The sequence below is a fragment of the Squalius cephalus genome (genome assembly GCF_949319135.1).
Source record: "Squalius cephalus genome assembly, chromosome: 24".
Lineage (NCBI taxonomy): Eukaryota > Metazoa > Chordata > Actinopteri > Cypriniformes > Leuciscidae > Squalius > Squalius cephalus.
In genome coordinates, this window is record NC_137145.1 from 19,217,119 (window position 1) to 19,237,778 (window position 20,660).

Sequence of the window (20,660 nt, forward strand, 5' to 3'; positions counted from 1 at the left end):
TAGATAGTTATTTCCTTGCGCGCAGGCGCAGAACGCACATACTAGTTGGCAGTCACCTTTAGTCATTTTGGTGTGTTCAAGCGCAGCTTTTTGGCTGAGACGCGGTCAACGCAAAGCGACAACTTTTAATGACACTAATAACACTAAAAACAATACAATTACAAATTATTATTATTATTATTGATAGTAATATCGCTAGAATTATATAGGCCTAATAACTGTTTTAGGTCCAAACACAGCACAAATCAGTCATCTTTGAAAATCAAAAGCAGCTTCAAACGCTGACTTCAAAAACTTGTTTAACAAGAAAAATGCATTCTTATTTTTTTCACTGTCATTAAAGTATGGTCCATTAGAGAAATATTAAGCCAGTAAATTCAGATTAACCGTCATCAGCTTTTTTTAAGGTAGATTGATCATCCTCTCTGAGAGAATGCCCCGTTAATGCAGCGACAGATGCTCAGTCTGTTTTTGCTTTCACTTTCAGGAAATAAGTGAGCGCGTTTAGGTGCACATTCTTAACCCGATTATGCTGAATAAGCTGACAATGCATGTGGACATGTTAATGCGTTTACCCATTTTCCTTTATTGGAGTAAAGTCATAAAAGGCTTAAGCATAAACCGATTGACACAGCTCGATTTTTGCCCCTTACCCCTGTTTCTCCCGGCATTTAAACACATTAACATGCGTTCTTTGGGCTTATTGAAGTGCACATGTGATAGGGTATATGACAGGAAAGCGTCCTTAATGTGCATTTACGTGTATCCAGACAGAGTGAGCTTTTCGCGAGAGCTATCGACCTTATGTAGCCCCGCCCCTTTTCAGCACTGCGCTCGTTGTCTTTTGACTTCCGGTCTGTATTTTCACAGCGATTTTGCGTGTTTATTAATGAACGGCTCGTTTTAAAATCTTCCCGGTCGACTGACATTTGTTTAGTCATCTGCTTTAAACATTACAGTCCTCATGATAACTTTCGTTAACTTTACATTAAGTAAATCCACTTCAAAAGCGAATTACTCCTGGACAGCAATGTCATAGAAATATACAGAGCGACCACAAAACGGAAGTTAAAAAACAATATTCTAAAGATGGCAACACCCTCGTTTCTCTGGCGCATAAGGTCTATAGGGAGGAGGAAATATCGCAAACTCCAACTCTTTCTTGACCCAAGAAACTTTAAAAATGTGTTTTCATCTCTTGCAGAAGTCCTACAGTAAACATGCTGTAATGGCATGAGAGGATATGTGTCCATAAATTTCCCATAAACATCACAACAGACATAATAAATGGAATACTCAAAGTCAGATACACGAATGATTAGGCTATGTTTTTACCTCACTACCGGGAAATTACCTGATTTGTTAATATACACTCCACCTTTGCTAGCAAAATAGAAAAAGATTCTCATATATAAAACAAATTATTGAGTAAATAAATAAGCAAAGAAATAGGCAATTTAATGATCAAATAAGTAAGTTAAGGAAATTATAAGGAAATTATATTACAAATGTCATTCAGACAGACCTGCAGAAATGTTTCATACACAGTATGTAAATGTAACAGTCATATTCTTTTAGTTTTGTTTTCATGGACTTTTAGTTTGTATTCTTTAGTTCCTGTTTTCCCATGTCTGAGTTTCCCGCCATCATTAAGTACCATCTCACCAGCTATCATTCATCATGTTCGTTAGCTCTGTGTATTTAGTTCCTCATTGTTCTCTGTTTCCTGTCGGTTCTCATTAACGCACTAGCTAAGTTTGCTTATGTATGCATTCTGCTATTAAAGCCTGTTTATTCTTATTTCGTCTTCATCGTGTTCCTGTTGAAGCCACGCTGAGCCAGATCCAGTGTTTTTTTTTAGTTTTTTTAGAAAGACCTACTCATTTTGATGGCTCAGTGTTTAATTAGAAGGTTCATACTCAAAATGTACATCCTAACCAGTACTCTTTCAAATTTACTCAATTCCACCAACACTTGATACATTATGTGATCATGTATCTCCCGGGATACAGAGATAGGCTTAGTATCCCAGCGACCCTATATTGAACAAGCGGTTTGAAAATGAATGGATGACAGATTGACAGTGAAAACATCTCAGTCTTGAAAGGATCCAAATGCCAAAGCTCTCAGTTCGTTGCTTCTGTTCTCACTGAATGAGTCAGCATGTGAATATAACACAAATTGTCCAAAATCAGGCATGAAACTTGTTAAGACGTGCTAGAGTTCATCACCTCTGTACAAACTCCCTCTGTGGCTTTGACAAGCCTCCATGTGACACTTGCCACAGGCGTCAAGTGAAATGGAAATCTCTGCAGCCACCTCTATTCCTAGTTGGCCAAAGCTGAAAACCAGTCCTCCACTGTGCCTAAAAAGCACAATTTCACAAAAGAAATGGGAATGTATTCCCCCATAGAGGTAAAAAGGCGACATAGACCGTGCTGAAGGCGTAATGGAGATTGACAAACGGGCACATTGGTTTGACAGCCATCAGATTCAACAGAATGTTAACATTTTACCACCTTGGTGCAAAAGCGGTGTCTGGCCACTTTAGCACTCTAAGTGAAAAAGGAGAATAGCCTTAAGCTACTTCTTGACCTGTGGATGGAGAGGGCAGGAGAGAATTATAGGACTACTGATGGCAAGGCCTTTTTTTACAATGAGCTGCTACTGAGAAAGGAAATATACTATCTTTTCAACTCAGAGAGTCCTGAGATGTCTTGTGTTGGGCTTATGGGTGCATTGTGGAAAGCAAAGGTGCATCAACTCAGAAAACCTCCAGATGGTGTTTAATCTATATAAAACTGAAATAGCGTTAGATCTTATCAAATAGTGTTTATCAAATCAAAGGCTGCTGTGCCGTGTGAGTGAAAACCGGCACTGTGTTCATTTGCATGCGTGTGGCTGTTTTTAGAGCAGCTCGGTTCATGGCATCTCTGCAAGTGAGCTTAACATGCATTTGCAAACACAATGTGTGCTAGGTTTATTTATTAAACTCATTATTGCGGTGCATTGTGGGATTAAATAAGTGCACTCGATGACGTCCACTATGGTTTTGAACACCACTACAAATGGCTGTCCCCTCAAATAGTGTCCTATTTAAGGGAATAGGAGGTGATTTCGAACAAAGCTGCAGTCTATGGGTGCTTCTCATTTCTAATGTTTGCGTCCTCGCTTCCTTAGTATGTGCGTCAGGTTTCTCAACAAGAAAGACTTCTGCATAGGATAGACCTGTGCATCCTCGCTCAGCTCCTCTGGAAGCCTCCTGTTCCTCGCAGAAAATTGAGATGTCCTTCAAGATGGCTTTCTTTGATCAGTTTCCGAGTCACAGGCTGGAGGACGTAGGAGCGAGGAAATGAGGAAGCATCATTTTGAGTATTGAGAAGAACCCTATATTTTTTTCTGCTCTTTATGTTGTGCTGGACAGTTGTCTTAGACTTATATTGACACCTAGTGGTGTGGAGACAGCATCTGTGTTTCGTATTCAGCTGATTGTATCAAGCTAATTGTTAACTGTAATTGTGTTATTCATATTTTCGTAGAAAGGTGATGCATACTACCAATAGAGCTGTTTGAGATGCCAAAACCTTCTAATAAAATCTTATACATAAGTCATTCACAAGTTAACATGCTTGGATTGTTTAAGGGTTTTGCTTCAACTACCTTCAAAAATCCACAAGAGCATTTAAGAACATTCAACATTTACCAAGATGCCAGCAGGGTATTTCGTGAAGAAAGGCTACAGGGCTCTAATGGTGAATAATGAATAATTGTTCATTAAATGTAGTCTAATCCACACAGAATTCATTAAGGTGACCTTATTAAAAGTGAGAAATAGGGAGTTGTAGGGAGTTTATGATAATGTGAAGCTGCATTAATATAAAAGTACCCTGCTCAGTGAGAAGAGAAACAAGATGACTTTCTGCCAAATGTTGTCTGCCAGACGTCTAAATGTTTTGTTAGTGTCAATACAAAAGGCACCTGCATAATAAATTTGTCTCTTCTAAGAAATAAAGGACAAGCTACATCAAACCACAGAGTGTAAATGTTTCTCAGATCATTTATTAGCCCGGAATTAGATTTCACATTGACGCTGACTGCTGCAAAATGTTAATTGTTGTCTTGTTTTTTCAGGACTGGGCAAAGGAGGAATATAGTGGAGGCTGTCCTGTGAATGTAATGACCCCCGGGATGTTAACGTATTACCACCCCAGTCTTCGAAAGCCATTCGGCAGGTAAACCAATCCACTACACTGGCCAAATCCCTTCATGTTCAACAAAGCCTATTTCAAAACCCCAATCCCTCATTTCACCACTTCCTCTGTCCTACAAGGAATAGTTCACACAAAAATGAAAATTCTGTCATTATGTGCTCACCCTCATATCGTTCCAAACCCACTGTTATTTAGGCTTCTAAAGACTTTGAATACTGAACATGAGTCATATAGGTTACTTTTATGGTCTTGGAGTGAAAAAACTTGATCAATAAACTTGGCCAATAAAAGTGGCTCAGATCTCATTTTGGTTCATTTTTTTTGTGATCAGGTCTTAGTCCACTTTCTATTTTTTAGTGCCACAACCACATAATAATAATAATAATCATAATTATTATTATTATTATTATTATTTAGTTCAATTCTGTTATTAATTCGGTACCAGGTCAGTACTGAAATTAAAAAATGTGATGATGATATGCATTGATCATTGTAGCAGACAGTAAATATTTGCAAAATAAAAAACTGCATCACAGACATAGCTGTTGAGTGTGTGAATGCAGTGGCCACTCAATCATTCAAAACCTTTTGTTCACAGCGCGATTTAGCTCTGCATGCTTGCAAATCCTTTCATTATTACCAACAAAGGGTAAACACAATGTAAATAAGAGATTCATTGTGCCGTGAAGGCAGCTTTTTCGAGTTTCTGCAGGACTGTAAATCTCAGTAAGCAGGCGCTGAACATAGCCTAAGTTATTGACAGCTTCAGTGATTATAAAGGGAGCGCTCTTTGATCGCTTTGTGTTTATAACCCATACACATTTGAATTAAAGTTTTGTTTTTCATGCTGCAAAGTACACTGCACAGTTTCTGGATTTTCAACTGTATTTAAATGCGCAATCTGATACTGCATTGTCAAAATGCATTAATCCTTAGAGTGTGAATGCAAACTAATAGACCTGTCTTTCTTTGTCCTTGATTTTATTACTAATTTTTCACTTGATCTTTTATAAGCAGTATTTACTTATAAACATTTGAAGGCTACATGCTGTTTAAATGTATTATTCACTCATTTCATTTAATAATTTTTTTTTTTTTTTTTTTCAAATAGATAAATAAAATAGTTCCCACTATTTCTGCTATGGGACGGAAATTGGTACAGAGAATCGTGACATTTTACTGGTATTTGTACCTACTAATGGAATTTTGGTACTGTGATAACCCTAGATCCTAGTACCAAAACATATTATGGTACTATTAGAATATTTAATAATAATAATAATAATAATAATAACAGCCTGTTATTAAACAAAAAAAACAAAAAAAACTGTGGTCCAGGCACCAAAACAGATTTTAATATTAATTTAATTTATTTCATTTATTATTATTATTATTTATACTATTTATTTATGCTATTATTTAATATTATTTGAAATAGTAATTTTGTAATAATAATGTTTAATAATAATCATATTTAATCTTTATTTTTTCACTTTTTTTGTCCGTGTATGTACATACATATTGAAAGAAGGATTATTAAAATTCTTCTTCTTCAAAAAAAAAAAAAACAGCACACAGGTTGGGAAAGACATGAAGAAGAGTAAATAGTGACTATGTTAATTTTTGGGTGAACTTTAATTGGAGATCTCATTGACTTAGCAGACATTAGCTGCAGATAAAGATAAAAGTGAGAGTAGTAAGCCCATTTTACCTTGAAGTGCAAATGCTACCCGAATGCATGACTTGCATGATGCCAAAAGGACAGCGCTCTCAGGGGAAAACGTCTCAAAAGCTATTTGAAATGGGCCGGTTAAGCGATTGACAGGGCTGAACTAATGCTCGCCCAAGGAGAACGTACAGAAAGAGCGTGCAAGAGAGAAAGCGTGAGCGTGCGGTGGCTGGAATCGTGGGGAAATTTCCATAATAGAATTAAATCCCTAGGGAAAGGAATGAGTTCATCATGTAAAGGTGGTTGAGGCATGTACAGACTTCCCATTCTTTCTGGTACCTGTGCGGGCAATGGAGACATTTTCTGAAACAGGGCTGTAATCTGTCCTTGACCCACTTGGGTTTCCCGACGAGATCTTGAAGCTCTTGATCTCTCAGATGCTACAAGACTCTTTCATGCATTAAATCTCCGTCCATTCTTTCTAGCTACAGAAGTTATTCATATTAGATGTGAATAATTAAAAGGACTAAAATATGAATTAACAACTGGTACACTTGCACACAATTCTAAAATATCCCATTTAAGATGTCTCGAGACAGCCTGCTCTGAGTTCTGGCACAGCACAAGGGCAGTCGTTCTTAAATTGCAGTGCACGACAAGATTCTGTAAAATTATAAAGGCCCTGATATACTTCAAGAGAAATCAAAGAGCAAACTTGTGTAACGTCATTTCAAACTAAATAAATCCTGAGAGAGAGAGACAGCCTGCCACAAACTACGAGAGTCAGCCAGTGGACAAAACTAAAGTCAGAATCATTCTCATCTTGTCTGAATGTTGGTACTAATGTACATAGGTGTTTTTTTTATTTATTTTTTTATTTTTTTATATATAATATTTGTTTATATAAATGTATTCATGCATTTGTTTACTGATTGATTTGTTGAATTTATTGATTATTTGTGTATGTAATGTCCATTTATGTAATGGCCAATGCTTTGGCAATACTGTACAAGTCATGCCAATAAAGAGAGAGAGAGAGAGAGAGAGAGAGAGAAGTTGTGGCAAGGTGGTACTTGGATGTTCTGATTTTGACTGAAGGTGATACTTGGCCAGAAAAGTTTGAAAACCGCAGAACTAGACTCTTAGATTTATGCTGGCTGCTTTTGATGCAGTATTTCCAGAGTTAGAAGAGCATCTCTTGCCTTCCATAGATGGTGGAATAGAAAACAAACCGCTTTCATGTCTTCGAAGTGATTCGCATATACAAAGAGCATAGGTGAAAACACTGTGGGTAAGGGATATACCTAAGGGTTTTATTCAAGTCCACACATCCATAATGCATAAAGAATAAACAGTGTGGTGGATGGGAAATGGGCTTGCATGGGGAATATGTTGTTGAATGCAGCAATAAGCATTTTTGAGAACCCAATTAAAAGTTATTTCTGTTAAATTCACAACAGACACGAATGTGTGCATTATCTGCTGGAGGTTGACTGAGTTGTTTTATATGTGCATAAATTAACCATCCCATGGAGTTACCAGGACTGTCAGATTAGATATTAACTTTTTTAGTAAATAGCTTTTGCTTTTGTTCCTCTTTTGTAAGTCGCTATGGATAAAAATGTATCTGTTAAATGCATAAATGTAATTCTGTCAGGACCACTATCATTAAAGATGCTTGACGGTTACCTAACAGTTTGGATTGGGTGGGAACTCCCTGCCCATCCATGCAGCCTAGCATGGATAAGAGCAGGGAGAGCAGTGATAATCCCCCAGGATAAACAGAACAGAACCAACATGAATGTATTGCAGATGTAATTAATGTTCAATAATTTAATGTTCAACTTAACTCAAGAAAAAGGAGTCTGATTAGAAGAGGAATATCAGAATGCTAAGTCCTGACGAGGAGGAGCTGGGGATGGATGAGGGTAATTAGCTCCTGAGGAACACCTGACCTGAATGGGCCTTATATATAGGGATGCTGTGATAGGTGTTGTATTCCTATAGGTAGACAAGGATCAGTTGAGAGTCAGACCTGCCAGAACTAACTCTATGCTTGATATTATTTAATTTAGTAGGTATTAACTTTAATTTTACTGCAGTTTTATATTTTAATTATTGTATAATATATAGTTACGCCTTTTTAATTATAAAAATGTATATATTTGTATTATTTATAGAATATATTTATAATTATATTTACTGTTCAAATGTTTTAAGTACGTCTCTTTTATGCTCACCAAGGCTGCATTTATTTGATTAAACATACAGTAAATACAGTACTATTATACTGAAAGTTGAATTTTCAGCATCATTGCTCCAGTCTTTAGTGTCACATGATCCTTCAGAAATCATTCTGATTTGATGTTCAAGAAACATTTCTGAGTATTATTAGTGTTAAAAACAGTTGTGCTGCTTAATATTTTTGTGGAAATCGTGATATGTTCAGGTATGTTACATGTGCAGCAGTAACATGCAGGCAGCAGCAAGTCTCTGTTCTGGCTTTGCAGCAGCAGTGTATAGCATAGCAGATCTATTCCGCCAAGACCAAATACATTAACATTGCAATATCCATTACCATGCCAATCTCTCAGAGAGTTGTCATGACAGAAATATATACAGTGTGTGTATAAAATGATTATGTTTTTAATGGATTGACAGTTCTAGAGGTTACACATAAGCATCTGTTGTAAAGATTCAATATTTTTGTGGAGTTTATAATAGACACCGTAGTGGCCTCTAAGGCCTTTGAATGCTCAATTACTGTACAGTACATACGCAGGGGTGTCAAACTCAGTTACTGGAGGGCCACAGTCCTGCAGAGTTTGGCTTCAACACTAATTAAACACACCTGATCAGCTAATCAGGTCCTTCAGGCTTATTTGAAAACTGCAGGTGTGTGTGTGTTGAAGCAGGGTTGGAACAAAACTCTGTAGGGCTGTGGCCCTCCAGGAACTGAGTTTGACACCTGTGTACTAGAGTAAAGAGTCATGACTGCTATTAGCACAAACTTCGATTTAGGTAACTAATTATTAGCCATTATTTATTTTGACAGTCATCAACCGTGAATACAAAGTCTTTATATTTCCAGTCACCTTGACATTTTCCACATCCCTTAATACTCAGTCATACTGGTTTACAGTCACCATGACATCAAAATTGACAAACCTTTTTTTTTTTTTTTTTTTTTACTGAATGTTGCAGTGCTTATTATAAATGATAAATCTGTGCACATCATCATTATTGTTATTTTTTATTCTTCTGCACTTGTAATCTTAAAAAGTTAACCTCCCCTCCCCCTTGAATCGACCAAAACACATCTTAATACCAGGTAAACCATACCTCAACTCTGATATACATCACAATAAGGAAGAAAAGACTATTGTAACTTCCATTTCATGCCGACTTTAAAGAATACAGAAAGTATTAACACTTTAAAATGTCTATTAATTTCTGACTCCTTTGTCAGGATTCATTGGGCAGGCACAGAGACGGCCACCCAATGGTGTGGATACATTAGCGGGGCAATTCAGTCCGGTCAGCGGGCGGCTATGGAGGTCCTAGCTCAGATGTGTCCTTCGTCTCTGTCCCGGGAGGAACTGGACACAGTGCAAGCTTCCCTGAAACAAAGTAACCCAAGAAAGGAGTCAAAGTGCAAGTCGTCCAAGTCTTACTGCCTCCTCGGTGTGGTAATTACAGCAGCTGCACTGGTGACCGCCTACCTGTTGGCCAAACCAGAACTAGGATTGAAATGGATCTAAAGGGATTTGTTTCTTGACATGTATTTAATTAGTAGTTGTGCCTTAAAATACATTCTAGCCAACATGACGCATTTTACGTCCGTAATGGTAAGTATTTCAAAGTATTTTAGTGAGGAAAAAAAGGGCGGGACTTGATTGTATATTTATTGGAAATTGATTGGTCCATGAAAATATACTATAATAGAAAAGAGTGTTGCATACCAGAATAGAAAAATAAGAGGGCTTAGAAATGTTGCAGATACACAGTAAGTGTGTGCTGAAATTGTATGCTGACTTTTTTGTGTGTGTGTGTGTGTGTGTGTGTGGAAGAAAGACCAGGAATGTGAATTAAGAATGTAAAAATGGTCTGTTGTTTAATTGAAGTATCAGTATTTTAAAAAATAGAACAACATTACAGTATAATCACTCATTGTTGTATGTTGCACTTAATCATATTTCCAGATTTTAATTTCCAAGATATAAACTAACTTTCATTGCCTCGTCATGAAATTGCGTGGCATAATGTGTTATGTGGAGGAAATATGAAACATCAAAGCACAGAAGTGAAGCAAACACATTGTGAGCTATAAATGTATTTTTGTCAAGCACTTTGAGTGCCTCTCTTTCTTTCAACCCCATGAGAATCTCAATTGTTATCATGAGAATAAAGCATGTCGGACACTCATGTCAAGGCCTCTTTGAACACGTTAAACGAGTGTAATGGCTCTCGTTGTGCATAAATGCACAATGCCACATCATTTTAGATAATGACAATAGTATAGGCAATGAAATTGTCAAACTATAATGAATTGAACTGTAACCAAACATTTTTAAAAATGTGTGCATATTTATTAATAATGTATTAACATTCCATATAATATCCCAGAAACAGTAGCATTGTACAATATCAGTATTAACAATCTTGACACTAATATTCACTCTGTATACTCACCTACAATATTTCATACAGCCTGTAGGTGAAAGCCTTGAGCACCACGTAATTACATAAAAAAATGTATTCTAAGCTTTAATCAAAGCTTTTGAAATAATAATTTAGTATACAGAACTATCAAACTTTTAAGTGATACTGCATGTAGAGACTGTTAATTGTTAGTTTGGTCACACTTTATATATGTGTTTAATTTAGCTTCAGAAACAAATTTGTCTTGTATGTGGTAACATAACTGTACAATAAAGTATTTAATCCATATTTGTTTTAATGATTGTTATTCCTTTTCAGAAACATCGTTCTATTTCATTTCAGTCAACACGCCACAGTATGGGTCAGCCTCGCTAAGGATGAGCTGTCAGGAGACGGTATATCAAATTAACCACGCCCCGCTTGCAATCACCTCCTATAAATACAGGTGTTAATCAGCCAGCCCTTTCTCTTTTTTTGCCTCCTGGCTAACGATTGAGTTGGTAAAGACGGTAAGATTTGCTTCCTTTATTTACTTAAAGTAGCTGGCTGACGGGAGCCTCTTTGCCTGTGAGGGTGAAAGTTACCGCGTTGCCGCGTGCTGTTTGTGAAAGAGCCTCTTATCCGAGAGGATTAAAGCTACCGTGTTAATTCTGTTTGAAAAGGTGAGTATTATTAGTTAACACAGATTGTTTGGCAAGGGGGCCTCTTCACCTGTAAAGGTGAAAGCTACCAGGTTGAAAGTAAACTGTTTAAAAACACAGCGTGAAGAGATTTTCGTTTGCCATTTCAGCCAAAAAAACCTCTTTGTCTGTGAAGACAAAAGTTAGCTGAGCTATTTTTCACTTCCCTATTAAGATGCAAGAGGAAGACGACATTGGTTTTCCAGCAGAGATCCCTGCAGGACAAGTACATCGGCCTGAGCAGGATCTTCAAGAAGAAGGTGTCAGGCGTAAGCAATCTCGCAAGCGCAAACATGTAGAAGGGGACGTGGATCATCTTCAGAGGCAAATGCAAGGAATGCAAGAGACTCTGAATAATTTGTTACAGGCACAACAGTGGCCGGTGGGGCCTCCAGGCCCTGGGGAACTGGTGCAAAAACAGCCATGCCGCCACCCAGATGAGATATCTGTGATAGCATCTGGAGTGTTTGGAAGGGAAGGCAATTCTATGCCATCAGATCAAGAGGACATCTCTGGTTCAGAAATGGAGGATTATTCTTCTCAGGCCTCGGATCCTGTTCCTTTGGATCCATCAGATAAGGCAGTGATTGCTAGAGCAGCAGAGCGGGCGAACCTGACTTCACAACCTGCCTCAACATCAACTTCGGTGTTTGATAGAGGCTCTCAGCGCCGAAAAACGGAAGGTTTGCCTATACTTCCAGACTTTGTGACAGAGTTGCATTCTTCATGGAAGGTCCCAGGTTCCACTGCCCTCCCTAAGACACAGCTGGGCAACCTGGCAGGGGCGGCAGCTTACGGGCTTGCTTCAGCTCCTCAGATTGGGCCCACATTTGCTATGTTGGCAGGAGCAACCACCAGGGCTGGCAAAGATGCTATACACCCTAACAAGCATTGGAACAGTCCCGTAAGACAAGGGAGTTGACACGCTCTGTGCGTCGGGCACCAGTTATTCGTGGGCCTCGGACATCAGCGGGGAGCAGTTGCTGGACTCGCCCAGAATCGTTAACCCAGATCTACCCAGGGCAGCGAAGAACTGCTGGCCAAGGGGCTCTAGGGGGACCAGGCCAAGGAGTTCGACAGTCCTTTCGTAGGGGCAGACAGGCAGAGTCTTCCATCACACGGATGTCAGGCGTAAGAAATCGTCGCTGACAATCAGTCTCCGGCCACACACTTTTCCAGTCAACAGCTCCTCCACTGGCGCCAATGCACCTAATGTCCATGGGTGCTAAGCACCTTGGAGTTCGGATACAGGCTCCAGTTCAGATCAAAACCACCAAAGTTTCAAGGGATTGTCCCTACTCTTCTGGGAGACGAGAACCAGTGCAAGTCTCTCACAGCAGAGGTATCGGTCCTTTTAGGAAAAGGAGCAATAACACACCTGCCCTTGGGAACAATGGGGCAGGGGTTTTATTCCACCTATTTCCTGATTCCAAAAAAGGATGGGGGTCTTCGTCCCATCCTCAATCTCAAGGGATTCAACCGTCATTTAAAACGACTTCCTTTCCATATGCTCAACATATCAACCCTTTTAACCTTCATCAGACAAGGGGACTGGTTCACAACAGTGGACCTCCAGGATGCTTATTTTCATATCCCAATTCACAGGAACCACAAGAAGTACCTAAGGTTCTACTTTCAGGGCAACGCATACGAGTACAATGTTCTCCCCTTCGGTCTGTCATTGCTTCCCCCCCCCCCGCACCTTTACAAAATGTATGGATGCAGCGCTCATCCCCCTTCGTCGTCAGGGCATACGTATAGCAAATTACCTGAACGATTGGCTAATTTGTTCCCCTACAGAACAGCAGGCCAGGAACAACACAAAGGTGGTCCTAACCCATTTACAGAACTTGGGGCTGAAGCTGAACAGCAAGAAGAGTTGTCTCATTCCCACCAAGGCAGTGATATACCTAGGGTTGACCTTGGATTCAACAACGATGAGAGCATCTCTGACTTCTCAGAGGCAATTGGTGTTGGAAGAATGTCTATTCCGGCTCCTCTGGAAGGAGCAGGTTACAGTGAAGTTTGGTTGGAGGCTGCTTGGCCTGTTGGCAGCAGCCAGTCAGGTGGTACCACTGGGATTGCTTCATATGCGCCCTCTGCAGCTATGGTTAGCAAAATACAAAGTGAGTCCATACGAGAATGGACAGCGACTGATTCCAAGGGACAGGGATTGTCTTCCAACAGTCCAGTGGTGGCTCTCGACTCCAGGCCTAAAGGAAGGAGTCACACTGGGCCCTTTATGTTCAAGGGAGATGATAACAACAGATGCGTCACTGGAGGGCTGGGTTGCTGTCTGGCAAGGCAATCCAGCACAAGGACAATGGGATGCCTCGTGGAGAGGAGCACACATAAATCTGCTGGAACTGGAGGCAGTATTTCGGGCCCTGATCCATTTTCGGCCTCAGCTTCAGGAGAAGCATGTCATTGTTCGCTCAGACATTACCACAGTAGTGTCATATATAAACCATCAAGGCGGGTTATGTTCAACGTCCCTTTACAGGAGAGCTCGGGACCTTCTGTTATGGGCACATGCTCAGGGGGTGTCCCTGAGGGCCTTACACCTCCCGGGAGAGGACAATGTAGCAGCCGACCTTTTGTCCAGGGAGGCCCCAGGCCAGGGGAATGGCGACTACATCCGGCAGTGGTGCAGGAGATCTGGTCTCGGTTCGGGGTGGCTCAGGTAGATCTCTTTGCCTCACTGGAAACCATTCATTGTCCCCTGTGGTATTCAATAGTGGGCCCCAAGGGGTCACTAGGGGTGGATACTCTGGTGAACAAATGGCCTCCAATGCTCCTGTATGCATTTCCTCCATTCCCTCTTCTGCCAGTGGTCTTAGCCAAAGTAAGGATCTTGAAGGCCAAAGTCCTGCTGGTGGCACCAGATTGGCCCCAGCAGGCATGGATGCCAGATTTGGTAGCATTACAGAGGGGACCGCCATGGCGTCTCCCAGTCAGGAAGAATATGCTGTCTCAGGCCCAGGGGAAACTCTGGCACCCGAATCCAGGGAGGTACAATCTGCACGTCTGGCCACTAGATGGGAGTCTTCCAGAGCTCTGGGAGAGGCGATTCTAACAACATTGCATGCAGCAAAAGCCCCATCTACAAGGAGACTGTATGCTGCTCGATGGGAAAGGTTCTCTCGATGGTGTCAGTCCAAGGGAATGGGCCCAGTTTCATGCGGGGTGGAGTTAGTTTTGTCATTCCTCCAGTCCCTGTTGGAAACGGGTCTGACGGAGTCAACCTTGAGAGGATATGTAGCGGCTATATCAGATCGCCATATGGACTACGGAGGCAGCACAATTGGTGTCCATCCTATTGTGAAATGTTTTCTGAAAGGAGCTCGTAGATTAGGCCCATCTCAAGCTCGGTTGGTTCCCTCATGGGACTTGGGCATTGTCCTGAAAGCTCTGACAGAACATCCCTTTGAGCCATTAGACAAATTGGAGTTAGAATTTCTTACGTTAAAGACAGCCTTTGTCTTGTCTATTGCTTCAATTAGGAGGGTAAGCAAATTGCATGCCTTGTCGGTACACCCTGCATGCTTGAGACTGGGGGAAGAAGATTCATCCATTTCTCTCCTTCCGAACCCATCATTCCTGCCAAAAGTTTTGCCTCGTTCTTATGTATCCAGACCTTTGGTACTAGAACCCTTTCATCCCCCTCCTCATGATTCAGCAGAAGCAGCCAGATTACATCTAATCTGCCCAGTCAGAGCACTGAAGAGATACATTGCTTGCACTCAACAGATCAGACAGACTAATCAGCTGTTTGTCTGTTTCGGGGACTCAGTGCGAGGCCAGGCAGTGTCCAAGCAGCGGCTCGCAAGATGGGTGGTCAGGCTGATAGAACTAGCCTACCACAGCATAGGAAGGCCTCCTCCCAAGGGGGTGGTGGCCCACTCTACCAGAGGAATGGGGGCCTCTTGGGCATTATTTAAAGGGGCCTCTCTGGAAGAAGTGTGTGCAGCAGCAGGTTGGTCGTCCTCTTTGACATTTGCCAAATTCTATCGTCTGGATCTTGCAAAGACAGTTTCATCTACTATTCTGCAAACAGCGGAACAGGTATAAACTGCTTTATGTTAAGTTATGTCAAGGTATTATTACCTGGTGGTTTTGTTGTAAGTTATATGAAGAACTAATAAAGGTTCTGTTGCATTAATCATGTCCTGGTTATTGCCCCGCTAGATTTCCCCTCATGACCTTATCTGGTACACAGTTGACCCATACTGTGGCGTGTTGACTGAAATGAAATAGAACGAAGGGTTACGCAGGTAACCTAGGTTCTGTGAATGAAGTCAACACGCCACGAAGCGTGGTCACTCGGGGACTGCTTTGAGCCAGTCGGAAAAAGAGAAAGGGCCGGCTGATTAACACCTGTATTTATAGGAGGTGATTGCAAGTGGGGCGTGGTTAATTTGATATACCGTCTCCTGACAGCTCATCCTTAGCGAGGCTGACCCATACTGTGGCGTGTTGACTTCATTCACTGAACCTAGGTTACCTCCGTAACCCTTCGTTATCTTGCAGTCTCGTTTTTTTTCATTCAGTTATAATCTTGATATGTCTTTTTTGTTTTATCATAAAATATTGTTAAGGAAAACGTAATGAACATTTTGTAATGAAACGTCTGTAATTTTGTGGACTAAATGAACTTTGCTTAGAATTCATCTCAAAAACAATAATTTAACATCACCCATTTTACTTATGTTTTCTTGAGTGGTTTTCTTGGTTAAAGAGTTACATGCAATGAACCAAACCATGCAGCTACGTTGTGAATCGCATGCTACTGTACTTACCCACAAATGTTTTAATGACGAAAAGAATTACAATCCCAAAAAAACATTGCGAATGATATAAGTAAATTAAGGATGGAGAAATACTTTATAAAACAACTGATTTAAAGATGTTGGTTGTATAAAAACAATATATTTTGTTTATTGTAAAATATGCATTTGCATTAAATATTTATAGTTCACAGTGCTTCATAGGAGTGGGCGGAGCTTTTAGCATGAAAGGCTTGCCACGATTCTCTGATTGGTGGAGATTTTTGCTAAATTATGGGTATAGTTTTTTCACTGGAAATTCTGATGTTAAAGACGATTTAAAAAATAATGTGGGCAGATGGCTTTAAGAAAAAATTTACCACCAATTAGTCTTTAATAATAGTTAATCAATTCCCCTATGGAGAAAATTTGATTTTGTTTGCTTCTGGAACCCGACTGTTGCACTCTATAAAGACAGATGGTTAAAGGAAAGAAGTGTTTCATATGCGCAGCAAGTTTGTGATGAAAGTTTACAGCCTGCTGACATTTTTTCGTTAAGGCCAGGAACATGAATTAAGGATATCTATTGACTTTAAGCATGAATATTTTAAAATCAGCATAAAATGTTATATTATCTTATAAAAAATCATGAAATTGTATTTTGAAGTTTCCATATTTGATCTTCTAAGCTTCTTTAATGCACCCCCCATATAATTACAATGTGTTATGTGAAAGGAATTTGAAACATCAAAGCACAGAACTGAAGCAAACACTCCGTGAGCTATAAAAGTTATTGTCATGCACACTAAGTGCCTCTCTGTAAACTCCATGAGAATGTCAATTAGTTCCATTGCTTTAGCAGAATAAAACATGCTGGAAACGCAACAAGTTTGTCAAGGCCTCTTTAAACGTGTTAAATGTGTGTAATTGCTCTCTCGTTGTGCGCATATGAAAAAAAAAAAAAAGATAGGCCGTCAGATAGGCCTATAGATGGAATAAATTTCGAGCAAATCTTGCACTGCGACTCGGCGTTACCCACACTGTACAGTAACTCACACTCACGGACACACGTGTATCCGCCCACACGCGCACAGCAGGCACGTCTCTGGGAGGGTGAGATGTGAAAGTGATTTAATCGCTTGTGCTTGATTACACAGTTGATGGAAAAAGCTCCTGTCATGCTCGGATGCTCTCTAAGGGGTGATCTAACTCCTCTGGCGGCCCCTAAAGGAGCTTTTTTTTTCTTCGTTACCGCCGCCTTGCGGGGGATCAACTCTTCATTTTCCCTGCCTCACGCCCACCCCATCAAGATCAAACCCTGCCCTGACCAACATGTTTTTGTATGCGTCCAATTTATGGGCTCCAGTAGTGGCGAGATGACACAGCCAGCACTTCCTCCGCTCGCTCTGGCCAGAAGCCACGGGAAAGATGAGTCTCTTGTGATTGTGAATCTGATTTTCCATTCCATTTGCTTGATTACCTCCACATCCGGCCGGAAAGCCACAAGTCTTCATTTAGAGCCACTCCGCCGTGTGGATTGGCTATTATTTTGGACGTCCCATGAGCAGCTGTGTGCGTCTCAAAGGATCCACTGCCTAAAGATTGCATAATGTAACAACTTGTCCAGGGCTTTGGCAGATCGCCTGCATCGGTTTGCGGTTTGAAGATGTCTGATCCAAGGCAATGCACCAACTTTAGATTAGGTGTATCCGAGCCAAGATGGAAGCCTTCCATCAGGTTTAAGAGGCTGCTATAAAGTAAAAACAAGAGAAAAAGGTGCAAAAAAAGGGTCAGAATTGTGAGATAAAAACTCACAATTGAGAGAAAACTTCTGAATCGTTAGATATAAACGTAATTGCAAGGACAAAAATGTCAGAATTGTGAGATATAAACTTGCAATCATGAGAAAAATTCAGAATTGCGAGATATAAACACAATTGCAAGAAAAAAGTCAGACTTGTGAGATATAAACTCACAATTGCAAGAAAAAAGTCAGAATTGTGAAATATAAACTCGCAATTGCAAGAATATTTTCAGAATTGTGAGATATAATTTTGCAATTGCAAGAAAAATTCAGAATCGTAAGATATAAACTCACAATTTCAAGAAAAAAGTCAGAATTGTGAGATATAAACTTGCAATACTGATCATTTTTTTCAGGATTCTTTGTGTAATGTTACAACTCGTCACTGGCTTTGGCAGATTGCCGGGTTGGTTTGCAGTTTGAAGGTGTCTGATCCAAAGAAATGCACCAAATTCATATTAGATTCATAAGGTGAAAGGCGGCCCCTGAGAAATGCATAAAATAATGTTATCTGTGCCCTTCTCTTGTGATATGACACGTTGCACTCTCAGCTGTGTCTCAATCAGTGTGTAACTCAACTGTTCACACATGAGATCAAGAGCCGTCACAGACACTTCCTGACGTGCAAAGAAATGATTCAATCACATACAGTGCTGTGATGTTTTGGTAGCACTTTACAATGAGGTTTCACTTATTAACAGTTAACATTAACTTACAATTCTTCTACAGCATTCATTATTCTTAGCTCATTTAAACATTTACAAATTAACATTAACAGTAACATAAATAAACAACTGTATGGCGGGACAAACTGTCACTCACATGAAATCGACCAATAGCAAACCACAACCAATTCCACATGGACAAAATCAAGTCCTACCCTATTTTTTTTTTTCTTCTTCTTGTTTGAGAAGAAACTGAGTTTCACTCAGATGTACCTCACTATCACAGCTTCCATTTCATGCCGACTTTAACAAACGAGACCATATTGTAAAGTGTTACCAAAGTTTTTGTTGTATTCACTGCATTTTAGGTTTCATAATGTTTTATGAAATTTGTATTTGAAATATTCATATTCAAACTAAAAAATTGATATTCAGTCAACAATATTTGATTAATTTTTAAATGATTTAAAACAATTTTGCAAGACTGACGGAAAAGAGTGGGCAAAACTAGATCGCCTGCGTATGAACAGCAAGTCCGTTGACTGCCGAATTCTATAAACAGTTTGGGGTCAGTAATTAAATGTTTTAATGTGTTTAAACCTGAGGAAACTTTTATTGCTTTTTCAAGGCTGGTCTTTCATAGCTCAGAAAACTGGAGTTCTCATTTATAGTTTCACTGAACATAGAAACCTAGGTTACATTTCGTGTAAAAGTTGTTTACACTATTCATGCATGTTCTGTTTGATTAATATTGATTAATATTTTATTCAGTTGAGAGATAGTTTAAATATGGAAAAACCTCCACATTTTATTAAAAAATACTGATAGGCTTAAAGTCTCTTTTTGATCCAGTTGGCCAAGCTAGTTCTGTAATATACTGTTGATTAGCCAATTTGTTTTTCATTTAAGCTCATTTAAATAAAACATTAATAAAGCTATTAACGCTAAGTACAATAAACCTCATATTGTTAAGTCATGAGCATTGTGTCAGGAGGGAATACCCATAAGACCTGGCTTTTGAATAAATAAAATATGTATGCTTAATAAGAACAGGGGCATATACATTAGAATTATTGAAGCTTTGAACTCTATTTAGTAGTGTGATGCTGTTTAGTTAGTAAATAACCGTACATAATCTCCTTTCATGTTCCACGGAAGAAAGTAAGTCGTGGGTTGAAACAATATGAGGGTGAGCAAATGATGACAGAACTTTTATTTTGGGGGTTGATATCATTAAAACAGCTGAGATGCTAAAGAGATCTCATCTTTTACTACATTAACACTTAACCTTATCTGCTGGCTCATGGATAAAACAGACTACTGGTTTCATATTAATTAACAGGTTGTTGGTCTTTTTTAACCATACTTTGTACTTTTGTGTGGGTGAACTGAAGGCCGGGTGAACTGGACAGTCTATATCATCTCATAACTTTTAATTAGCTGTGAGATGTGTTCTGGAAATACAGTTTCTGGCTGGGTGTTGCATCGTTTCTCCAACCTCAAGCTCCCTGGAGGATGTGCAACCATTGGCTAAAGATCAAGAATGGGCGAGTTTTCTTCCTCTTGAGACATATTCCCATGAGGCCTAATCTTTTCCAGCCGCAGACACATCAATCTATATGATCATGTGTCAATCATCCGTGATGCAATAATGCTTTTCAACTGATGAAAGGCGTGAGAGCAGTGGTCACATTCATCTACCACGTATTTACATAGAAAAACAATGAAAAAGCAGCGTAGTGCAAAAAAGCTTTCCGCGTGAATGTTCCCAAAGGTGTCTGTCTAATTCATGTCTAGCCCACACTTAAAAATAATTGAAAAATTGAGCACTTTTGGGATATCATGATTGAGGTTAATAGAGCACACAACAGCCAATATCTGAATGCAGTCGGGTCCTCTGAACACAGAACTCTTCCAGTAGTAGGTCGTTGACTGGGCAAAATGTCAAGACTCCTTTCTGACCAAGAAGGGATGGGGGCTGATGAATAATTCATGGGGAGAGTTTGGTCAAACACAGTGCTGTGTCTGTTTAGCTGTCGCTTCGGCAGGCAAGAGAGAGAAGGGGAGAGATGCAACACTATAGGAAAACACCGGAGCTGATATGCCATCTGGACCTCATATCAGACAGCTTGACGTGTTCCTTGAGGACTTGGTGCGGGACAAACTCTTCATGTTAGCCCCCTCTTGAGAAATGACATATTTA

The 20,660-nt window shown here is 39.8% G+C and overlaps 1 protein-coding gene across 1 annotated transcript in view; it reads left to right on the top strand.

Annotated features, from left to right (window-relative positions):
* The window catches only part of LOC307152116 (putative flavin-containing monoamine oxidase A), a 54,831-nt gene extending 44,002 nt beyond the window's left edge, over positions 1-10,829 (top strand). The window contains exons 11-12 of the mRNA XM_079860516.1: positions 4,132-4,232; positions 9,350-10,829. Of these exons, the coding sequence (XP_079716642.1) occupies positions 4,132-4,232; positions 9,350-9,641 (393 nt within the window). The 3' untranslated portion in view covers positions 9,642-10,829. The remainder of the gene's footprint in view (positions 1-4,131; positions 4,233-9,349) is intronic.
* The last annotated feature ends 9,831 nt before the right edge of the window (positions 10,830-20,660 follow it).